Raw genomic sequence first — 19,445 nt, forward strand, 5'->3', positions numbered from 1 at the left:
TATAGATTTTAGATATATTAAAAATCATGTCACGTTTATCTTATTAGAATACTGTCTCCCTAACAATTACAGCAAATTTCATATAATTCATAAAACACATAATTTTATTCCCCTAGAGTAGGCCTGGTATTCGTTAAAAAAAACAAACTTTGTTTTTGTACCAGTATGTTTTAGATTTTAGTTGAATCTAAAGATATGACATGGCTATGGTCCAGGAAAGGTTGCAGTTATAGAAAGAGATACTTTTAAAAATAAAACAGTTGCTAATGCTTGCGTAACAATCTACAACACAGATTCAAAGTCGAACTTATTATCTCTACTACTGGCATGTTAATACCTAAGATTTAAAATTGGTTTGCGATATCTTTGTCATTGTTATGTACAAATAGATAATCTGAATAATAACATTTGTAATAAGATAATTACCTTAAACTTATTCAGGACAGACTGGAGGTAACTATTATAAAAACAAAGGAGGGGGTTCCAACTTCCTCTGTTTACCCAGTGATCCTGAAAATGGTAAAGAATACTCCTATGCTAATGACGGACTATATGGTTCCGAGTATGAGATACATTCCAGCACTAAACCATCCGGTTTATCTGTTAGTTTGGCCGAAAAAGAGGTCCCATGTGCTGTGTGCAGGCGGAAAGATAAAGTTTCTGTTTTAATGATAGCAGGTAGTTTTGTTATCAATACTTATTTTGATTATTACCTAAAAGTTATAAGAAATATGTTGCATTATTCACCTACTGTAGATCATATTACTCGCATAATATTGTTGATTATAAGGTTCAACATGAATAATACCTTGAACATGTTGAATGCCACGGCTTACAATAATGCATTGTTCTGTATTATCGCAATCATTGATAAAGTATAAATGTGTTTTGATATAGAAATTGCATATATTTCATATATTTATGTTTTTATATTTAGACTTTTTTCTAATTTAGGGAGGAAGTCCTGTTATAAAGGATGGAAATCCGAGTACAGTGGCTTCTTGATGAGTCCACACAAGATTCATAACACAGCAGACTATATCTGTATGGACGGAGAGGCAGAACCATTGGACAATCGATCATCCAACGAAGAAGGTGCATTGTTTTATCCTGTCAGAGCGAAATGTGGTAGTCTGAGATGTCCCCCATACAAAGATAACACTGAAGTGCTTTGTACCGTTTGTACAAAATAAAAATATGACGTTCTCGTATTTTCACTTATCTAGTATGTAAAAGTTTCGGATGAAGGGTATTAAACGGTCCTTTGATTTAACGTCACATGTAAAAATAACAGGCTTCTATATCGTCTGATATAAGTTTGTGTGTGCCGGTTTGTTGATATTAAAGAGTAATGATTCTTCTGTTATTTTCGTTTTTATGAGAGGTACTCGGAGAGGCATATCAAGTTGTTTTTATTATTGTTTAGCTTTTTCCCTTGGGTATGTAATTATGTAAAAAAACAACTATCCCCATTTTTAAATAATAGATTCAATATCTGATATTCGTTATGCTTTACGTTATTTATTCATAATAATGACACTGTAAACATTTTGTGTCCTCGAAGGTCTTTGTGGATTTACCTTCTTCAGGAACGCTCAAACCCAGGCATTTGAGAGCCAGGGATGTATAAAGACGTAGAAACGTTAGGATCTATACGATTAAAAGGTACATAAAAAATAGCCAAATTCTGCTAAGGTCAACCTTGTCTGAGGGAGTTGGAACCTAAGTTTCTCACTAATTTCTTTATTTTTTAAGGAAGAATTTAAGCAGAAAAAAAACATTTCATAAATCATGTTAGTACCGAACCACTGACTTCTCAGCTGATGGAACAATCTCGGACTTACATTCAACCAGTAGTGGTAACGACCCAGTGGTAATAATGAACTTAATCACAATCTTTATATCTGAACAAAAGGGTGTTTTCTTCTTTGTTTGCAAAATCTCTAGAAAATAAGAAGTTATTATGCTCCCCCATAATTACTCGGTACCATATAAAAAGCGATTTGTCGTACGATCGTCCCTTCCGTCCGAGTGCCCGAAATAAAGGTTTTGATAACTTGGTTTTGGGATCAACACATGTCAAATGTCACTGTTACTAAAATAAAAAATTTGATTTCGGGATGGTATCAAACTATTCATATAGGTGAAAAAATAGCAACAATAGTACAAACTGTATTTGTCTCTCAAATCATAGTAGTATTTTGAAACCTTGAAATAAAAATGTTTCTCTCAATAAGTTTGCAGTTTGGAGACCATTAATTCGCAGTGCCAGGTTTTTACTTGTTTTTCATATGGAATAATAAATTCATCATAAATACCAGACTTAAAATTTTGCACGTCAGACACGCGTTGCGTCTACAACAGACTTATCAGTGACGCTCGAATGGAAAAATTTAGAGGCCAAATAAAGTTCGAAGTTAAAGAGCATTGAGGACCCTAAATTCCGAAAGGTTTCCCAAACACAGCTTAGGTAGTTCATTCCTGGGATAGAAAATCCTTGGTACTTTGACAAATTCAAAGTTTTGCCAACAGTTAATTTATAATAATAACCACATCAATGATAATTCACGTCAACATAGAAGTGCTGACTACTGGGCTGTTAATACCCTCGGGGAGGAAATCTCCACCAGCAGTGGCATCGACCAAGTGATTGTAAATAAACTCATCATAGGTACTAGTTTTAAAATTGTGCACACCAGACGCGCGTTTCGTCTATAAAAAGTTAAAATAACAAAAATACCGAACTCCAAGGAAAATTCAATTATCAAATGGCAAATTTAAAAGCTCAAACACATCAAACGAATGGAAAACAACTGTCATATTCCTGACTTGGTACAGGATTTATCTTATGTCGAAAATGGTGGATTAAAAATGGTTTTATAGCTAGCTAAACCTCTCACTTGTATGACGGTTGCATACAATTCCATTTTATTGACAAGAATGTGTAAACAAAACAAACAGACATAAAAGGTAAACATTTCAAAAATAGGGGTACAGCAGTCAACATTGTGTTATAATCTTAATCACTATAAAAGACTCATTAGTGGCGCTCTCATACAAAAAGTTAAAAAGGCTAAATAAAATACGAAGTTGAAAGGCATTGTGGACCCTAAAATCCGAAAGGTATTGCTAAAGGTAAATGATTCCTGAGGTAGAAAACAGTTAATTTATAATTACAACCATACTATTGATAATTCATGTCAACACAGAAGTGCTGACTACTGGAGTGATAATACTTTATCTATGAGTATGTTTTAGTATAAAAAGATACCCTCCTCTTTAACTTTTCAGTGATATTTTAGAAATTAAAACGTAGGATGTATTGGTCTCGTTACCTTATAAAGGGATCAATTTCAGCCTTTCTCAAATCTAAATATCTGTCGTCTGGTGTTAGTTGTTAACTTTGAAGATCAAAGGACAGAAAATAGGCGATATCTTTTGTAAGATTTTGCATACAATGCTTTACAGCACTTTGATTCGAATTGAAATGAAAAATAATTGAATGAAAATTCTTCAAATAGTGCTCGTTTGCAAAACTATCTTGAAATGTTCATTCATTGGAAACCAGTCACAAGATTTTTCTTACTAATTGAGATATTGTTGCTTCATGCCAGAATATTTCCATTTTAGTAGATTAAAACAATCTAAATAGGGTCGCAGACTTCGTATTTGGTTCATTACATTATTTAAAGATGTTCTTGGTGAAAAATATATCAAAACGTCGTTCAAAATAAGCATGAGTGTAGGGCTGTAAAGAGTTAAGCTATTTTTATTTAGTTTTTACACTACGAAACTTAAGAAAATTGTAAATGCATTAAAAACTAAATTTAAATTCATATGATTTTAACATCAAATTACTATATACATGTATGTTTCATTAGAATCCGTACTTTTGATTGGCAGACAACAATCATGTGGCAATCCAATATCAAATTGTATTTCCGTATCAATTACAACAGCAATGACTGCACGTGTCATTCGTGACAATGTTACAATGCAAAGAAAACCAAACGGAAAGCTTCATATAACTCTTAATTTAATGGTTTTATCATTAAAATGTGATTATAAGAATCGAATGCTTTAGAATGAAGCGCTTCATACAAAACGCGCTTCGGTCAACGCTTTTACACTCCAATACAAATTAAAAAAAAAAAACATTCGATTCTTGATTAAACGGATATGTATTCTTAAAAACAGATATATTTTCTGAGAATTCTATTGATTGGTATTGGTATTGGATATATGATAATATTTATGTACATATATTTAAAAAAAAATCATACATTTTACATGAATTCTTTTCAAATATTCATCACCATAAATAATATTTTAGAAAAATAAAAGAAGTCATTGCATACTTGTTTTGATTCTCATTTTAAAGTTTAACATGCTAATGTGTTTTACAACTTCAAATAAAAAATATCTGTCAAAATTTCATATTCACTCATTTATAGCGTAACTCGACCTTAGAATAAACTCTAAAATCTGAATCCCAATTTAAAATACAAAAGAACAAATCTAACAGTGTCTGCTTAACTCAATAAATGTCATAAAAAATGAACATGTCTGTTATTACTATAAAAAGAAAATAATCGTAACATATATTTGCAGTATTTATGGCTATTCATGTGAATATATATCTGATATTTAGTATTTGTAAAATGTGTAATAAATAGTAAAAACAAGTGAAACTGCGAGCAACTGCTCACTGATGATACCCCCGCCGCAAGTAGATAATTTTAATAGTGTAAAAATATGTAAGTGTTCGGTAAACAGGAAGTTGTTAAGTGATGAATCTGAAAACACATCACCAGGTAAAGCAGACTTATATAAACCCTGAAACCAAATTTCAGAAATCCTTGTTAAGTAGTTCCTGAGAAAAATGTGACAAAAATTTTCAACTTGAATGTGTTATGTAAAATGATGTAAGTGTTCGGTAAACAGGAAGTTTTTGAGTGATCAATCTGAAAACGCATCACACGGTATAGCTGACTTATTTAAACCCTGAAACCAAATTTCAGAAATCCTTGTATTGTAGTTCCTGAGAAAGATGTGACGAAAAATTTTCATGGGACAGATGGACAGACTGACGGACTGACAGACTGACGGATGGATGGACAGATGGATGGATGGACGGACAGATGGATGGACGGACAGACAGAGGTAAAACAGTATACCCCCACTTTTTTAAAGCGGGGGTATAATTACAGAGAATATCTCACAGTTCACCTACTGTTGACCTCGTTTGTAAATCCGCAATGCAGATATTCAGCTAATACATATATTTGATGTATAACCGCTTAGTGATTACATAAAAGAGAGGCGAAAGATACCAAAGGGACATTCAAACCCACTTTTTAAATAGTTATATTTAATTGTGTTATGAGCAATACATATTGTTACTGATTTCATTGGAGTTGGCAACCTTTTGACCTTAAAAAGGGGGCCTGCTTCGTTATTTGATGATTATGATTTTATATGCTAGTAACAACTCCTAAATAGATTTTAAAATGGTTGGAAAAGTTTTGGCCCAGAAAGTTTTGAGGGATGGAGAGTCGTTTGTTACATTGCACATATGGTCAATTAGAAAAAATTACATTTTGAAAAAACATTGAGGTTTACGTTTTGCATTGTTTTGTTTGTTTTATTATTTATCTAATTTTCATTGGAAATGAATGCCTCATGTGTATCTCCTGCCTTAAAGTTTCTTTTTTCATGAATGGGATTCCAAAAACAATTCCAGCGTTTTGCCGTAGATGAGACGTAATAATAAATTTGAATACTGTAAATTCAGAAATTATTGCGTGCATTTATTTTTGCGATTTTGTCATTTTAGACTAAAATGCGATTTTAATTTTTGCGATATTGAGAAAAATCCTGTTTAATTCATATAAAATATTTCAAAATGTGAGTTTAAATTATTGCGATGATAACCCTGTCGTATTTTTCGCAATAATAAAAACATCGCAATAATTTCTGAATTTACAGTAGCTTTACAAATGTCAAAAAAAGATAGTATGCATTTATTTCGACCATTTTATATTGATGAGTGGATTATCCTTGTAAATATTGAGGTGATATCTGGTACACCATACTTTACTTTCGTTTAACATATTTGGAATTATATGTGACTGTCATACAAGTTAGAGATTTAGCTAGCTATTAAACCAGGTTTAATCCACCATTTTCTACATAAAAAAAATGCCTGTACCAAGCACTAGTAACTGTTTTTATTACTGAAACGGTCATTTTAAACTGAACAACTTTTAAATGCCTGAAATTACCTCAAGGAAAAACGTCAAGATCTTTTTCAGTTGTTCAGTACGTGTTCAGTACACCAACTATCGCGATCGATTAAGTACCAGTCAGTACTGGTTCAGGTAATTAAGAAAAAACGCTTAGCAGTATATCCAGTACTGTTAAGTACATTTTAGTACACGTCAGTTCATCGATAGAATTTTTGTCCAGTATTTTTCAGTGTATTAAAATTACATGAGGATTGTTTCCCTATGAATAGCAGAGGAATCGAAGTTATAAAAATAAAAAACGCGAAAAAAAATGAATAACATTAAATAATAACGAGACATAATCGGCAACTAGACTGTAGTTACACGTCTTTGTTTTCTTTGTTAACATTTGTTTCTCTTCCATAAATAGATAAAAGAAGACACAAATAATAACTGTTTAAATATTTGCATTGAATAACTAAGGATTTGTATATAGTAATACTATTTTAAATCCTTGCACTAACCAAGGACGTATAACTAACTAACATACGTCCTTGCAATAACCAAATAAAATTCTGATAATTATTCTTTAATGGTTACGCAAATATATAATATTGATAACTGTAAAATGAGTCTACTATAGTACTATCCAGCGGGGTATACAGCTGTACGTATAAAGATTAAAATTGTGAGAAACCCCGATAGCTTCGAAATTATTTACCCTATAATTTCGCGCCATTTGTCTGCTGTGTCCGATAAAAGTGTCCGATTGAAGTAACGTAAGTATATATTTTGAAGACATTTTGACAGTTTCGATTGATTTTTTTATACATTCCTCTCTTTACAAAAATTTTTTGATTTGTGAACCTTGAATGATCATTAAATGTTGATATGATCGACGACTTTCATAAAAAAAAAGGGGGGGGGAGGAGGTTGCTGTTCATTGAAATTCCCGTTCTTCGACATTTACATTTAAAAACAAAATAATCTCAAACTAGCAGCTGATCTTGGAGTTAAATTTAGCCTAAGCATAAAAATAATCATGGACAGCAAGGGCGGATCCAGCCATATCAAAGAGGGGGTCAAACCCAGGATAAAAAGGGGGGAATGCCCCAATTCAAAAGTATAATATTTATCGTCAAAAAAGGGGGGTTCCAACCCCTGGGAACCCTCCCCAAGGATGTGCCACTGGGCAGGTCAGCGGGGTAACAATATTGACAAGCATGACAAGGGAGCTTCCTGTTGGACCTAGACTAATATATCTATAGGTGGCATAGTATTAAATCGGATGGATATAATTTAACATTGTTTTTGTGGAAAAAAGAAAGCATTTGCTTGAAATGGTTTTACATCATTGTCGAGCCTTCGACTTTTGTCGGAATAGCGAGACATAGCGATCCTTCATTCCGTCGACGTCGTCGTCGGCGGCGTCCACAAATATTCACTCTGTGGTTAAAGTTTTTGAAATTTTAATAACTTTCTTAAACTGTCCTGGATTTCTACCGAACTTGGACAGAAGCTTGTTTATGATCATAAGATAATATCCAAAAGTAAATTTTGTAAAAAAAAAATCAATTTTTTCAGTTTTTTACTTATAAATGGACTTAGTTTTTCTGCCAGGAAACATTACATTCACTCTGTGGTTAATGATTATAAAATTTTAATAACTTTCTTAAACTATCCTGGATTTCTACCAAACTTGAAAAGAAGCTTGTTTATGATCATAAGATAGTATCCAGAAGTAAATTTTGTAAAAATTTTGTTCCATTTTTCCCGTATTTTACTTATAAATGGACTTAGTTTTTCTTCCAGTTAACATTACATACAGTCTGCAGTGTAAGTTTTTAAAACTTTTATTAGATTCATAAACTATCCTGGATTTTTACCAAACTTGGACAGAAGCTACTTACTATCAAAAGATAGTATAGAGAGGAATATTTTTATTAATTTTTTCCCTCATTTTTGTTGAGCCTGCGATTAACACCAAAAGTAGGCGAGACACTGGGTTCCGCGGAACCCTTACGAATTTTTTTATTTGTACAATCAGAAGTCAAAGTCTAATCTTTATACACTTGAAAATTTCCCATTAAAAGATATGTTTTTTTTCCTAAACAGCTTAACTGAATTTCAAAAATGAAGTGTGGTAGGAAAAAATATAAAATTTACTATTTGTCAATCATTATTTTGTCATATCTCATGATATTTCTTAACAATTTCTCTTTCTGAAAGGTGCATGTCTAAAACTGGGTGTAATGTCACTCCAACTTCCTCCACATATATACAGACCTCCAGGAAATAGCACAATTATAGTCATATTAGTGCTGAAAGTGGCGTTAAACACTAATCAATCAAAATACATATATATAATGCTTTTCAGGAACTTGTTTATCTTTTTTGCTGGTTGATCTATATAAAACAATGAGTTTTCAATACTTGTTGATTTGTGTTTTGGAAAAACAACCAACTATGATACACAGAAGAAAAGGCTGTACAGTTTATTGAAGAATTTAGCGTCACACATAAACCTTAATATGCTTTTGAAATATATGAATTTTAAGTTGTACTTAACATCAATCTGTTGACTAGCTAATAAATGATCAGCGTGGAAGATAGTCTCATTCGAAGTCATACCACCTCTCTTTGCTTTTTTAATAGTGAATTTTAGATAAATTATGATTAATTATAAAATAATTTCAAAGCTCGAGCTTTGCAATTATCAAAGGTAAAAAGGAGCATCTCTAGAACGATAAATGACTCGCTGCCTAACTTTGATCTCTGTGTGTGTGTGTAACAGTGTTGTTGTTCTTAGCATTGTGTATGAATTTCATAAACTTTGGACGAGGAAAACTTTAGTAAGAGTGTGGAAAATATGCATCAAGGTACATATGTTTTTACGTCTTTTTGGCATATTACTCATTATGATACATTTTATATTTGAGTATATATCATGATATATGAAACTATGCGAAGAATAAACATTATTCCCTAAATGATATAGTTTACAGCAAAATGAATATAAAGGCTAAGATATTAAATAAATATGAAAGACAGTGGAATTTATTGGTATGCCCCTGTCACTAGGTGAAGGTGGTATTAAGTGTAACCATGTTTACCCTTGATCATAACTTTTGAAGAAAATTGCAATTTTTAAGATATGATAACAACCACAGTGCAACATGTTCGGATTTTTAGGATTTATATTTTTTAAAGACAACCCCTGTAATTCAGTGGTGTGAGTTGGTTCATGGCTGTCATGTGTTTTCCCTAACTGAAATTAAAGATAAGGACTTTTGTTTTCTCATTTAACATTTTTGAACTGTTTCAAATTTTTCATGTTGGACATTTTATAACTGACTATACATTATAGGAGTTTTCATTGTTGAAGGCTAGATGGTGACCTATTATTGCTTATATTTTTGTCATTTGAACTCTGGTGTATAGTTGTCTCATTGGCAATCATGCCACATCTCCTGATTTTCAAATAAATAAGAACATAACTAATCATGCTAATGGCATTAGTTTTCTCTTAGAACAATTTCAGCATTTGTCATGCTGGGCATTTTATTCTCACCGACCAAAACTGTATGAGTTATGGTCATTGTTGATTATTATTCAGTGCCTTATAGTTTTAAACATCCTCGTCCTTTAGTCTTAGGTGGATAGTTTTCATTTACAATGATCATACAACATCTCCTTATCTATTATATCCATGTTTATTACCAGTTGGAGAATTCGGGACAAAAAGCCCAAAACAAAAGGGTACAGGAAGAGTGATCATAAAGTTTTGAGATTAGGTTGTCTTTTATTTATAATATTTATATGTTTCATGGCTGAAAACATTTTTAAGTTATATTTTTTATTATCTTGAACCATTATATTAACTTTCATATAAACTTAAATGTCATAAAATTCATAATTATCTAATTATCTAGAAAATAAGCTAACTTGTTTTACATCATAAAGTACTATGTCTGTGAGGCCAAATAAAACATATGTGTATGTCCCTACCTACCCTATGTTTTAAGCTTAAAGTAAGATAAAGTCTACCTTAAAGTTTTTTTTGTCATTTTTCAATAAGCACTGTTAAAGTCAGAATTAATCTCTCCCATAGACTCAATGTAAAATAAAATTGTAAAATAAAAAGAAAATCCCTTCCTACCTACCCTATTTTTTCAAAGATGGAATAGAAAACACACATATCATTTTATTTGGGCTTTATACAATATTAATTTTAAAGTTAATTTGTTCCTCAAAAATATTTTTATTTATAATACATGTATATATATACAAGATATATCATATATTTACTTAAATAAATAAATTCATGACCATACATCAAATTTGTACTATTAAATGTAGTAAAATGTGAAATAGAATAGCTAATAATCAGGATGTATTTGTAATAACGAGAATTTAGAACATGTAGAATATACATGTACATACTATAATGTTATAGGTAATATCTGGGAACAGTATATCTTACCACGTAATATACAGATGTCAACAAAACAGTAAATTGTCTTGAGGGCAAATTTCAAAGGGTCATTCATACATGTAGGTATCACACATGACTTTAATTATGATGTCCACAAATGTTAATTGCACCCTTTATCGTGTACCTGTTCTCGTTCTTGTAATTTTACTGGATATGCAAAACATTTTGAAAAAGAAGTATGAAGCAACATGCTATATAATGTTGTTAAGAATTTGCATTTCTTAAGGTTATATTGGGTATTTATTGATCAACTTGAACATTGGTAAAAACTGCAAAACATTTAAATTATTACAAAATATAAGGAGGAAAGAAATTAAAACTCAAATGTCAAATAAAACCCAGGGTTTACTGTTAAATTTTAAAAGGAAATGATACATGTAGCTATTGTAGTAATATGTTGATTCGTTCATTGTTGAAGACCCTACATCAACTGTCAATATGAAGAACAGGAATTAAAGCCCTGTTCATTGATGATTTTCTATGTTTTCTCTGTATTGTGTGCGATTTTGTCCCATGTACTTTTACTCCATATCCTTTCATTTCCTAGTAATAATTATACAAGTTGCAATATTTGTTACATAATACATAGAAATTAAGGAAACAAGTTCATTCTCAATATATACATATATTTATTTTTATTGTAGATGATTCCAAGCTTGAAAAAGGAAGCAGTCTACAAATATTAAATGTGCACTTATGATTTGTAGGAAATATAAATGTCAATCACTGATAGTTTTTTTTAAATGAATATATTCCATGCATTTCCTTTGTTTTTTGTTGTTGAGATTCAAACTTAAATGATTGACCCAGTTGTGTATTTGTGAATATACACTTACATTTTGTATATTTTTAGATTCCTACTAGAAAATATTTTTTTCTATGTGGAATTTTGAAAAATTCCTGCCAGGTTTTCTAGTAGGAATTTTATTTTCCCGCCAAATTATTCCTGCTAATTTAAATATTCCTACTAAGAAATTCCTGCTAATTTAAATATTTCGGCTATTTTCCGTGTGGATTCCTACTACTGTCTGACTAGAATATCACTCTTTTCTGGTAGGAATTCAATGCAATATTCCTACTTTATTCCGTGTACATTCTGTGTGGAATATTTCATACAGGCCGTTACGTATACGCCCTAAGTTCGGATAATATTGCATTAAAATGGAGTTTTGAGGTAGGTGTTGTTTCGTTTTCTATTCCATTACATTATTCGCACACTTGTGGATTTCAGCAAGTCAACATGGCGGCTCACTCCTTAGTTACGACATGTTAACTCTGGATTTGACAGTAAATAGTAGCCAACGAAAAATAAATGTTTGGGTTAAGAACTATGAGAATTGAACACATTTTTTCTACTGCTTATTTGAGAAAAAATTATGTAAGACTTAGATTTATATGAAATTTGTAGCTTTTATCTTACGGGGGTAAAATAGAACAGCCATACACACGGCAATATTACGTTCGCTTCAGTTTTTAAATTACCGTATTTGTCCTATTAGAATCGAAATAATTCATGGAAGCCATAGATTTGTTGGACATTTACACATCGCCTGGGCCGCGATATTCGTTAATTTTATCCCTCGCTTACGCTCAGGATAAATTTCGAATATCACGGCCCTGGCCATGTGTAAATGTCCAACAAATCTATGGTTTCCATGAATTATTTCGTAAGTTTATCACTGATGATATACTTGTCGGGTACGTCTAAACACTGCTAATTACCTCCTGAGTGCACCCAGGACCCTTTATAGTCATCGCATTTGCACACAGGACAAATGATTATATTTGTTACACGCTGCTTATTTAAGGGGTAAATTTTGGTAGAATTTGAAATCGAACTTAAATAGATATGTTAATTCTTATAAAATAATGAGGGCACGTGTCACTGATTACACAACTACTGAGCCGTGAATTACCCCATCAACGGTGTTACGTTCAAAATGAATAACACGATGTTAAAAAGTTTTCCGGGATTGTTTAATGTAATTAAATTTAAATTATGCATAGTGAATTTTACGTTTATGGAGAAAAAATAAAATAACCTATTCAATGTACTTTTTCAGTTTATTTGTCAAGCAATTTTGTTCTTGTGCGTTCTGCAGTTCATGAATTAAGAAAATATAAAATCATATTGTTTTATGGTTGCCTTTTTTTCTGTAACAATTTCGATTTTTGTTTTTCTTTGTGATTTTTTTTCTCTCTCTCCAAAATCAACTTAATAAGCAAAAACATTGGTTACTGAATATAAAATTTTATTGAATTTTTATATTTTTATTCTCAATAAACCATATACATAGGTATAGAGAAGACAATTATGTACAATATTTACAATAAAAATATTTAGAATTTAACCTTTATAAGACGGATAAGTATTTATTTATATGATTTGCTAAGTCTTATATCTTGGCTGCGTACGTGCTTTCCTTGGTCTTTTTCTTTGGTTTGGCTTACGAGCAGGTTTCTGGGGTTTTGGCACTTCAAAATCTGTGCACAAAGACTTAGTCGTTGTTTGAACGGATTTCGTGTCAATCAACAGACAAGAAAACGAAAACAACATGCGAAGAACTGAGAAACAAAATAAAAAAAAAATTTCAGTTGTTTTACAACAAAAAAATTATTTTTCAGAATTTAGTTTAGAATGTAAAACCAAATCTTATTACAATCTTACTTACAAATTGTTTAGAAATAATAACTAAATATTTTAATTTTCAGAAAATGGAGAAGAAAACGGAGACGAATTCATTTTTCAGAATTTATTTTCACATTGAAATTGCTTGTATTACTGGACAAGAACGATTTTAAAGAGAAACAAAATCTTACTAAATGCGGATTTGTTAAAACATTCGTATTACTAAGGAATAAAATTAAGACATTTTCTTTTCACTTGTCTTACATGCAACAAATCGTTCTTCAAAATTTACTTTTACATTAAAACTGTTCAAGGAATCTATGACTGGACAAGAACGAGCTCAATGTAAAACCAAATCTTACTGAATGAAATTGTTTAGAAATAAAACCGAAATATGACAGAATACGGAGTCAAATTCATTTGTACTACTGGGGCCTGTTTATCGAAGCAGTCTTAGTATTAGGACGTGTCCTAAGACCAACTTAGGGCGTATCTTAGTCCTTAGTGGGTTTATCAAACATGTCGCAACTTAGGAAAATCCTAGGAATTGTCCTATTTTTAGGATACCAATTTAGGTGTCTTAAGATGGTCTTAGGATGGTCCTAACTGTAGGATATATTTAGGATGGTTATTTTATAAACAATATGGCCTGTATTGGTTGCATTTACTTCGGGGAGCTACCATTTGATTTTTATGGCCGCGGGGGAGGGGGGGGGGGGGCTAATTTTTGGAATCCCTGTCCTTCCTTTTTATTTTTCACTCTATTCGGTCCTTTTTATTACTTTATGCTGACTTTTTTTTTCATAAATAGTCATCCTGCCTTTTTTTACTTCAAACTCCTGTCCTGTTTTTTTTTCAAACTGTCAAAATTCATCGTCCAGGAGAGTCTGTAGTTTTACATCGGTAAAATTCGAAAATCGAGACTATAATACAAAAAATGTATAATCATATGTTTTGCTCTTATTTACAAAGATTAAAAGGACAAATAATTTTGATTTTGTTTTATTTCTCTTCCGATAAAGTTATTGGCGTGCATGGCTTTGATTTGCGTCAACTATTATAAAGTTAGAATGTGGTCAGCTTTTAAAATTTATATGTATTATAGAGTTATCAAGACAAAAGGAATAAAAATGTCGACAATAAAAAAGAATTGATATTCTATGGTCAAAATAGATATACGAAGTTGTTGTATCAGTGCTAATGAGACAACTCTCCATCCAAGTCACAATTTGTACAAAAATAACCATTATCAAAGTACGGCCTTCAACATGGAGCCTTGGCTCACACCGAACAACAAGCTATAAATAACCCAAAATGACTAGTGTAAAACCATCAAAAAATGACAACCACTGAACAACAGGTTCCTGACTTAGGACAGGTGCAAACAAATGCAGCGGGGTTAAATGACCATAAGCCTTATTAAACGAATAATTCCCGAGACTTACGTTTCAATGTTCTTAATATGTTCAGAATCGTTTGCGTTAATTTAGAGTAAAATATATAATTTTGTCAGAAAAAAATATGGTTCGTACAAATTTAAATAGCTTAGAAAATATCCTTTTATCAAATGATGAGAAAATTTTAAAAATTTGTTATACCTATTACTTCATAATCTATTTTAGACACGACTTCTCGTCCTGATTATGCATGAAATGTTTGCCACTGGACCTAAAGCAACCAACACTCAATCAATCAAATTTTGCTCTAAAAATTAATTAAACAGTATAAGCCACAATTGTATCCATTATTGGTGTTGTGCCTGTTTGTACCGTAAACATACTGAATTCGTTTTTGTCCAGAAATATATTCCTTGGACGAGTTCAAGTAACTATGTAAATAAATTGATTTATAGGGTTATGTGGTCAGTTGAAATTATTCAGTACAACCATTTTGTGTCCGTCGATTGTCGTCCATCATTCATACATGTCAAATGTTGTATCCACTGTATGATGTTCGTCGTCTGTTGTTTAAGGCAGTCAGGCCTCGGTATTCAGATTTTAGCCCCCACTAAGGTGACGACCAATCATAGAGTGAGGGGGGAGGGGTCTTTTAAGTTATTCTCGGGGTAAAAATATGGTTGTATTTCTAGTTCAATCCAAAAGAGACATTGCCAAGGTCAGCAATTGAGTGCATTAATAAGTTCAACAAGGTTAAATATCAAAACATATTTTCATTCTCAATATTGTGTGATGATAGTATAACCAGCGCCGTATGTGAACGTTCATAGAATGGGCTTTCGCAGCTATTTTTTTTATGTGCAAGCATAGCCAAAATAGATAAGCACTTTTGCACATGCATTAGGCTGCGTGCATTATGATTTACACTTGGATTTTGGTATGGTCGTTTACACTTTGCATGCCGACATCAAGCTTTATTTGAGGTCCTTTCCGTGATCTTGATGAATATATAATTAAATGAACATACTATCAGAATTTAAAAGGCAATAACATATAAAATAACGAACATGTATCTCTGAAGGGGGAGGTGGGTCATTCTGATTTTCTTTTACCGCACACAAGCATTATTTTTGTCGCGATTTTTGCTTTATAAATTTTTTGACAAAAAAACTCACATTACGAAATATATTCCCCTTTTCCCTGATAAGATATTTAAAATAAAAAAAATAAAAATCAAGTTACAGTTGAATGGTAGTTCCCAAACACCTAATTACGTTAAGAGCTGTGTGAAAAAAAAGAGGACAAAATATATATACAAATTAGAAGATGCAAGTGGTATGATTGCCAAAATGAGACAATTCTCCGCAACAGACCAAACGACACAGAAATAAAAAAATTCCAATGTTTAAATATGTTCAATATATATTCAAAATATACAGTTAAAGATAAATATAGCAACCTAAAATTAGTGTTTACTGACAATTGAAGAAATACGATATATTGTTTGATTCAAAATTAATCCAAGTGCTGTATATCGATTACTATTATTCTTTAATTTTTCGATTACTGTTGACTTCAAGTCTAGGTGTTTGGTGTTTCGTGATCCGTGTCGGTTCACTTTAAACACGTACGACTGTCGTCTTAACAAATTAACAAAAAAGCTAATTGCCATTGCAATCACATATACACAGGATGTCCACCTCCGGCTTTCACCACATGTTTAATACATTCAGCTGTAAGTTACCTGTGTATAGTTTTAACTTTTAATTTTAAAAGAATCATGAAGATGTACAGATAGAAAGATAGTTTATTCCCATAAAAACATGAATACAAATTATAAGTGGTCATAACATAACATAAATATTAAAAATAAATTAAATAAATAAAAGTAGATAAAATAAATAAAAATATGAGAATACAAATAAAAATGTTTAAAGAAATAGTGTTTAAATATGTTGAAATTATGGACATTTTTAAAGTAAGATACAATGCATCTACAAAAGGAAAAGGGGGGGGAGGGGGGGGTTAAAAATATGTTTTAAAACGTGTTATCGTGTGACAATCAAATATGCACAATATAAGGAATGCCCATATTTTTCAGACATAGGATTTTCGTTTAGATTATATAGCATAATAATTAGGTTTTTACTCTTAAATAAAAAAGATAGTCATAGTATCACAGTTTCACGTATATATACATATATGTGTGTGTTATATTTTTGAGCTTTAAAACATAATGTCATCTATGATTGATTGATTATTGCCTGATTTCCAGTGGAAATTATTTCATGCATGTTCAGTACGAATGTATAAGTTTGTTGATTGCTTCTGTTTAATTACTTCTAACTGTTATACACTATATGAGTACACCTATCTACTGATAAAGACTTATGGTATGTTGGTATCAAAATGTATTCTAGATATTGTTGTCGTAGAGTTGCTGTCACATTGATGTACACCCAATATATTCTTAAATTCACAATGTATGTGAACAGTAATAAAAGACAAATTCCGAGCAATAGTTGACTTATGAGGCACTGTATAGACACATTCTGAACTATTTAAAATGTTATATATAAAAATAAGAATATAAGGTATGATCGTGAAGGAAGAATCTCTCCACAAGAGACCAAATGCCGTTTTTCTTTTTTTTTATATATATATATCTTTTGTCCATTATTCTCTATTCATTATGTAGTAGCACCTCATTGTTCTCTATTCTCAATTTTTTTTGGTACATTTTTCTTTATTCTTTATATTCTTACATTCATATTCTCTTTTCTGCAAACCCACATTCACACCCTCTCAAATTTCTTGCATTTTTGTGTAAGGTAATATTTTTCGGAATTTAAAAACTTTTCAATTATTGTTAAACAAAAATGTCTTGAACAGTTTTAATATTATATATATTTTTTTTTATTTATCATATATATATGTCATAGGAAGTTTTTTTATTCATATTGGGTTAAAATCTAAATCAAGTTAAAGTTTTTATGAAGTATTTGCAATATTTATTATGGGCCTGATTTGATGAGTCTCATTTAACAGATTTATATACTTAATGATCATATAATCGAATAAACATAAAACAAATATAAATTGAAAAGTGAATGAATGAAGTTTATTCTCATAAATCTACGTATCATAGTCACAGAGAAAATTTATATTTACAATAATAAAATAAATTTGACGTTAGGGATTTATTCAGCAAGATATATGTACAGTTTTAAAATAGTGGAACCAGATTTTTACTGAGAGCGGGGATTGCCAGTTTTTAAAGGTTTTTTTTAAATAGCCGCTTCCGACGTTAAAGCTAGATAAAAAAAAATACGCAATTCCGACCACAGATTTCTTTTATATTGTAATTTATAGCCATTTAACTTTCAAACATATTTCATTTTGGGTAATTAAACAAAGCAGAAGTATTTTTCACGGAAAGAAATCAATATCATTAAGTAATCGATCAATGTACTCAAAATTATAGTCCAAGCGCGAATGAAGGGAGACAAGCCTTATAAATCTGCACAAACTATTTTATGTCAAAATCGATAGATTTACCTGGCACTGAACACTACTGAAAATTCCCAAACAACTATTTTATCGATGTACTGATAAATACGAAAACGTTCTTGCCGCTTCTGAATTGAATGCAAGGCGTTTTCTCTTAATTACCTGAGTCAGTACTGAACTGTACTGGATCTCCTGCGCGGATCAGGGTACTCTACACGTACTGAATGACTGAAAAAGATCTTGACATTTGTTCTTGCGGTAATTTCAGGCATAAAAGAGTTGTTCAGTTTAAAATGACCGTTTCAGTAATAAAAACAGTTATAGTGAAGTCAGGAGTATTACAGTTGTTTTCCATTCGATTGATGTGTTTGAGCTTTTGATTTTGCCATTTGATAAGGGACTTTCCGTTTTGGAAATTTTCCTTGGAGTTCGATATTTTTGTTACTTTACTTTGGACATTTCATGGAAGTAACAGTTTCCTTTATTGTTGTCAACTGCTTGCTAATATTGAGCAGATATTTGGTATATAGCTAAAGAAAAGGAAGTTTCTGACCATGTTTGAGTTGTTATTTTTAAAGATTTTGACAAATGTTTGAAAATTTAACCAAGAAATTAATGAAACATGCATTCTTTACCAAAACCAAGAAATCGACCGAGAGTCACGTGATGCATTGTCTTTCAGATACAAATATATTAAGTTTGCAAAATTTCACTAAAATATGGTTACATATCTCCTCACGTATTTCAGTATATATACAAACTTGGCTTTCAAATTTCTAAATTTGACCGAACAGCAAGCTATAAAGGGCCCCAAAATGACTAGTTTAAAACAATTCAAACAGGAAAACCAATCATGTTATATATATATGTAAATGTGTAACGTCCTTTTTAAAAATCGGACCTGGTAAAACGGTTAGAATCTGTTTTTTTATGCTAGGCGCATGGTGGCCGAAAGATGTAACAAGGAGTGGTAAGTTCTTATCACGAGATATGTAACTTAATAATCAAACCAGTGTGTAAAGACGATGTTATGGATGAAAAGTACTATATTATCGTATGGTTAATCTTTTGGGCCTATGTATATGTATATATTACCAAAACCTTTTATGAAAAATGCATGTTGATAGTCAGGATAAATAACAAGGGTAAGGCAGGAACAGTTTGTTTAATTAAATGTTTGTCTCAAT

General features: G+C 31.3%; 1 protein-coding gene across 3 annotated transcripts in view; it reads left to right on the forward strand.

The window, feature by feature from the left end:
- The window catches only part of LOC127703147 (short-chain collagen C4-like), a 134,371-nt gene that overhangs the window by 83,645 nt on the left and 31,281 nt on the right, over window positions 1-19,445 (forward strand). For 2 of the 3 annotated variants that reach the window (XM_052207646.1, XM_052207645.1), the window contains exons 4-5: window positions 442-678; window positions 955-1,211. The exons of the other annotated variant lie outside the window; for it this stretch is intronic. In XM_052207646.1, the coding sequence (XP_052063606.1) occupies window positions 442-678; window positions 955-1,193 (476 nt within the window). In that variant the 3' untranslated portion in view covers window positions 1,194-1,211. Of the gene's footprint in view, window positions 1-441; window positions 679-954; window positions 1,212-19,445 lie in introns of those variants that run through there. 3 annotated transcript variants of the gene reach the window in all.

The sequence above is a fragment of the Mytilus californianus genome, unplaced genomic scaffold, assembly GCF_021869535.1.
Source record: "Mytilus californianus isolate M0D057914Y unplaced genomic scaffold, xbMytCali1.0.p SCAF_5, whole genome shotgun sequence".
NCBI lineage: Eukaryota > Metazoa > Mollusca > Bivalvia > Mytilida > Mytilidae > Mytilus > Mytilus californianus.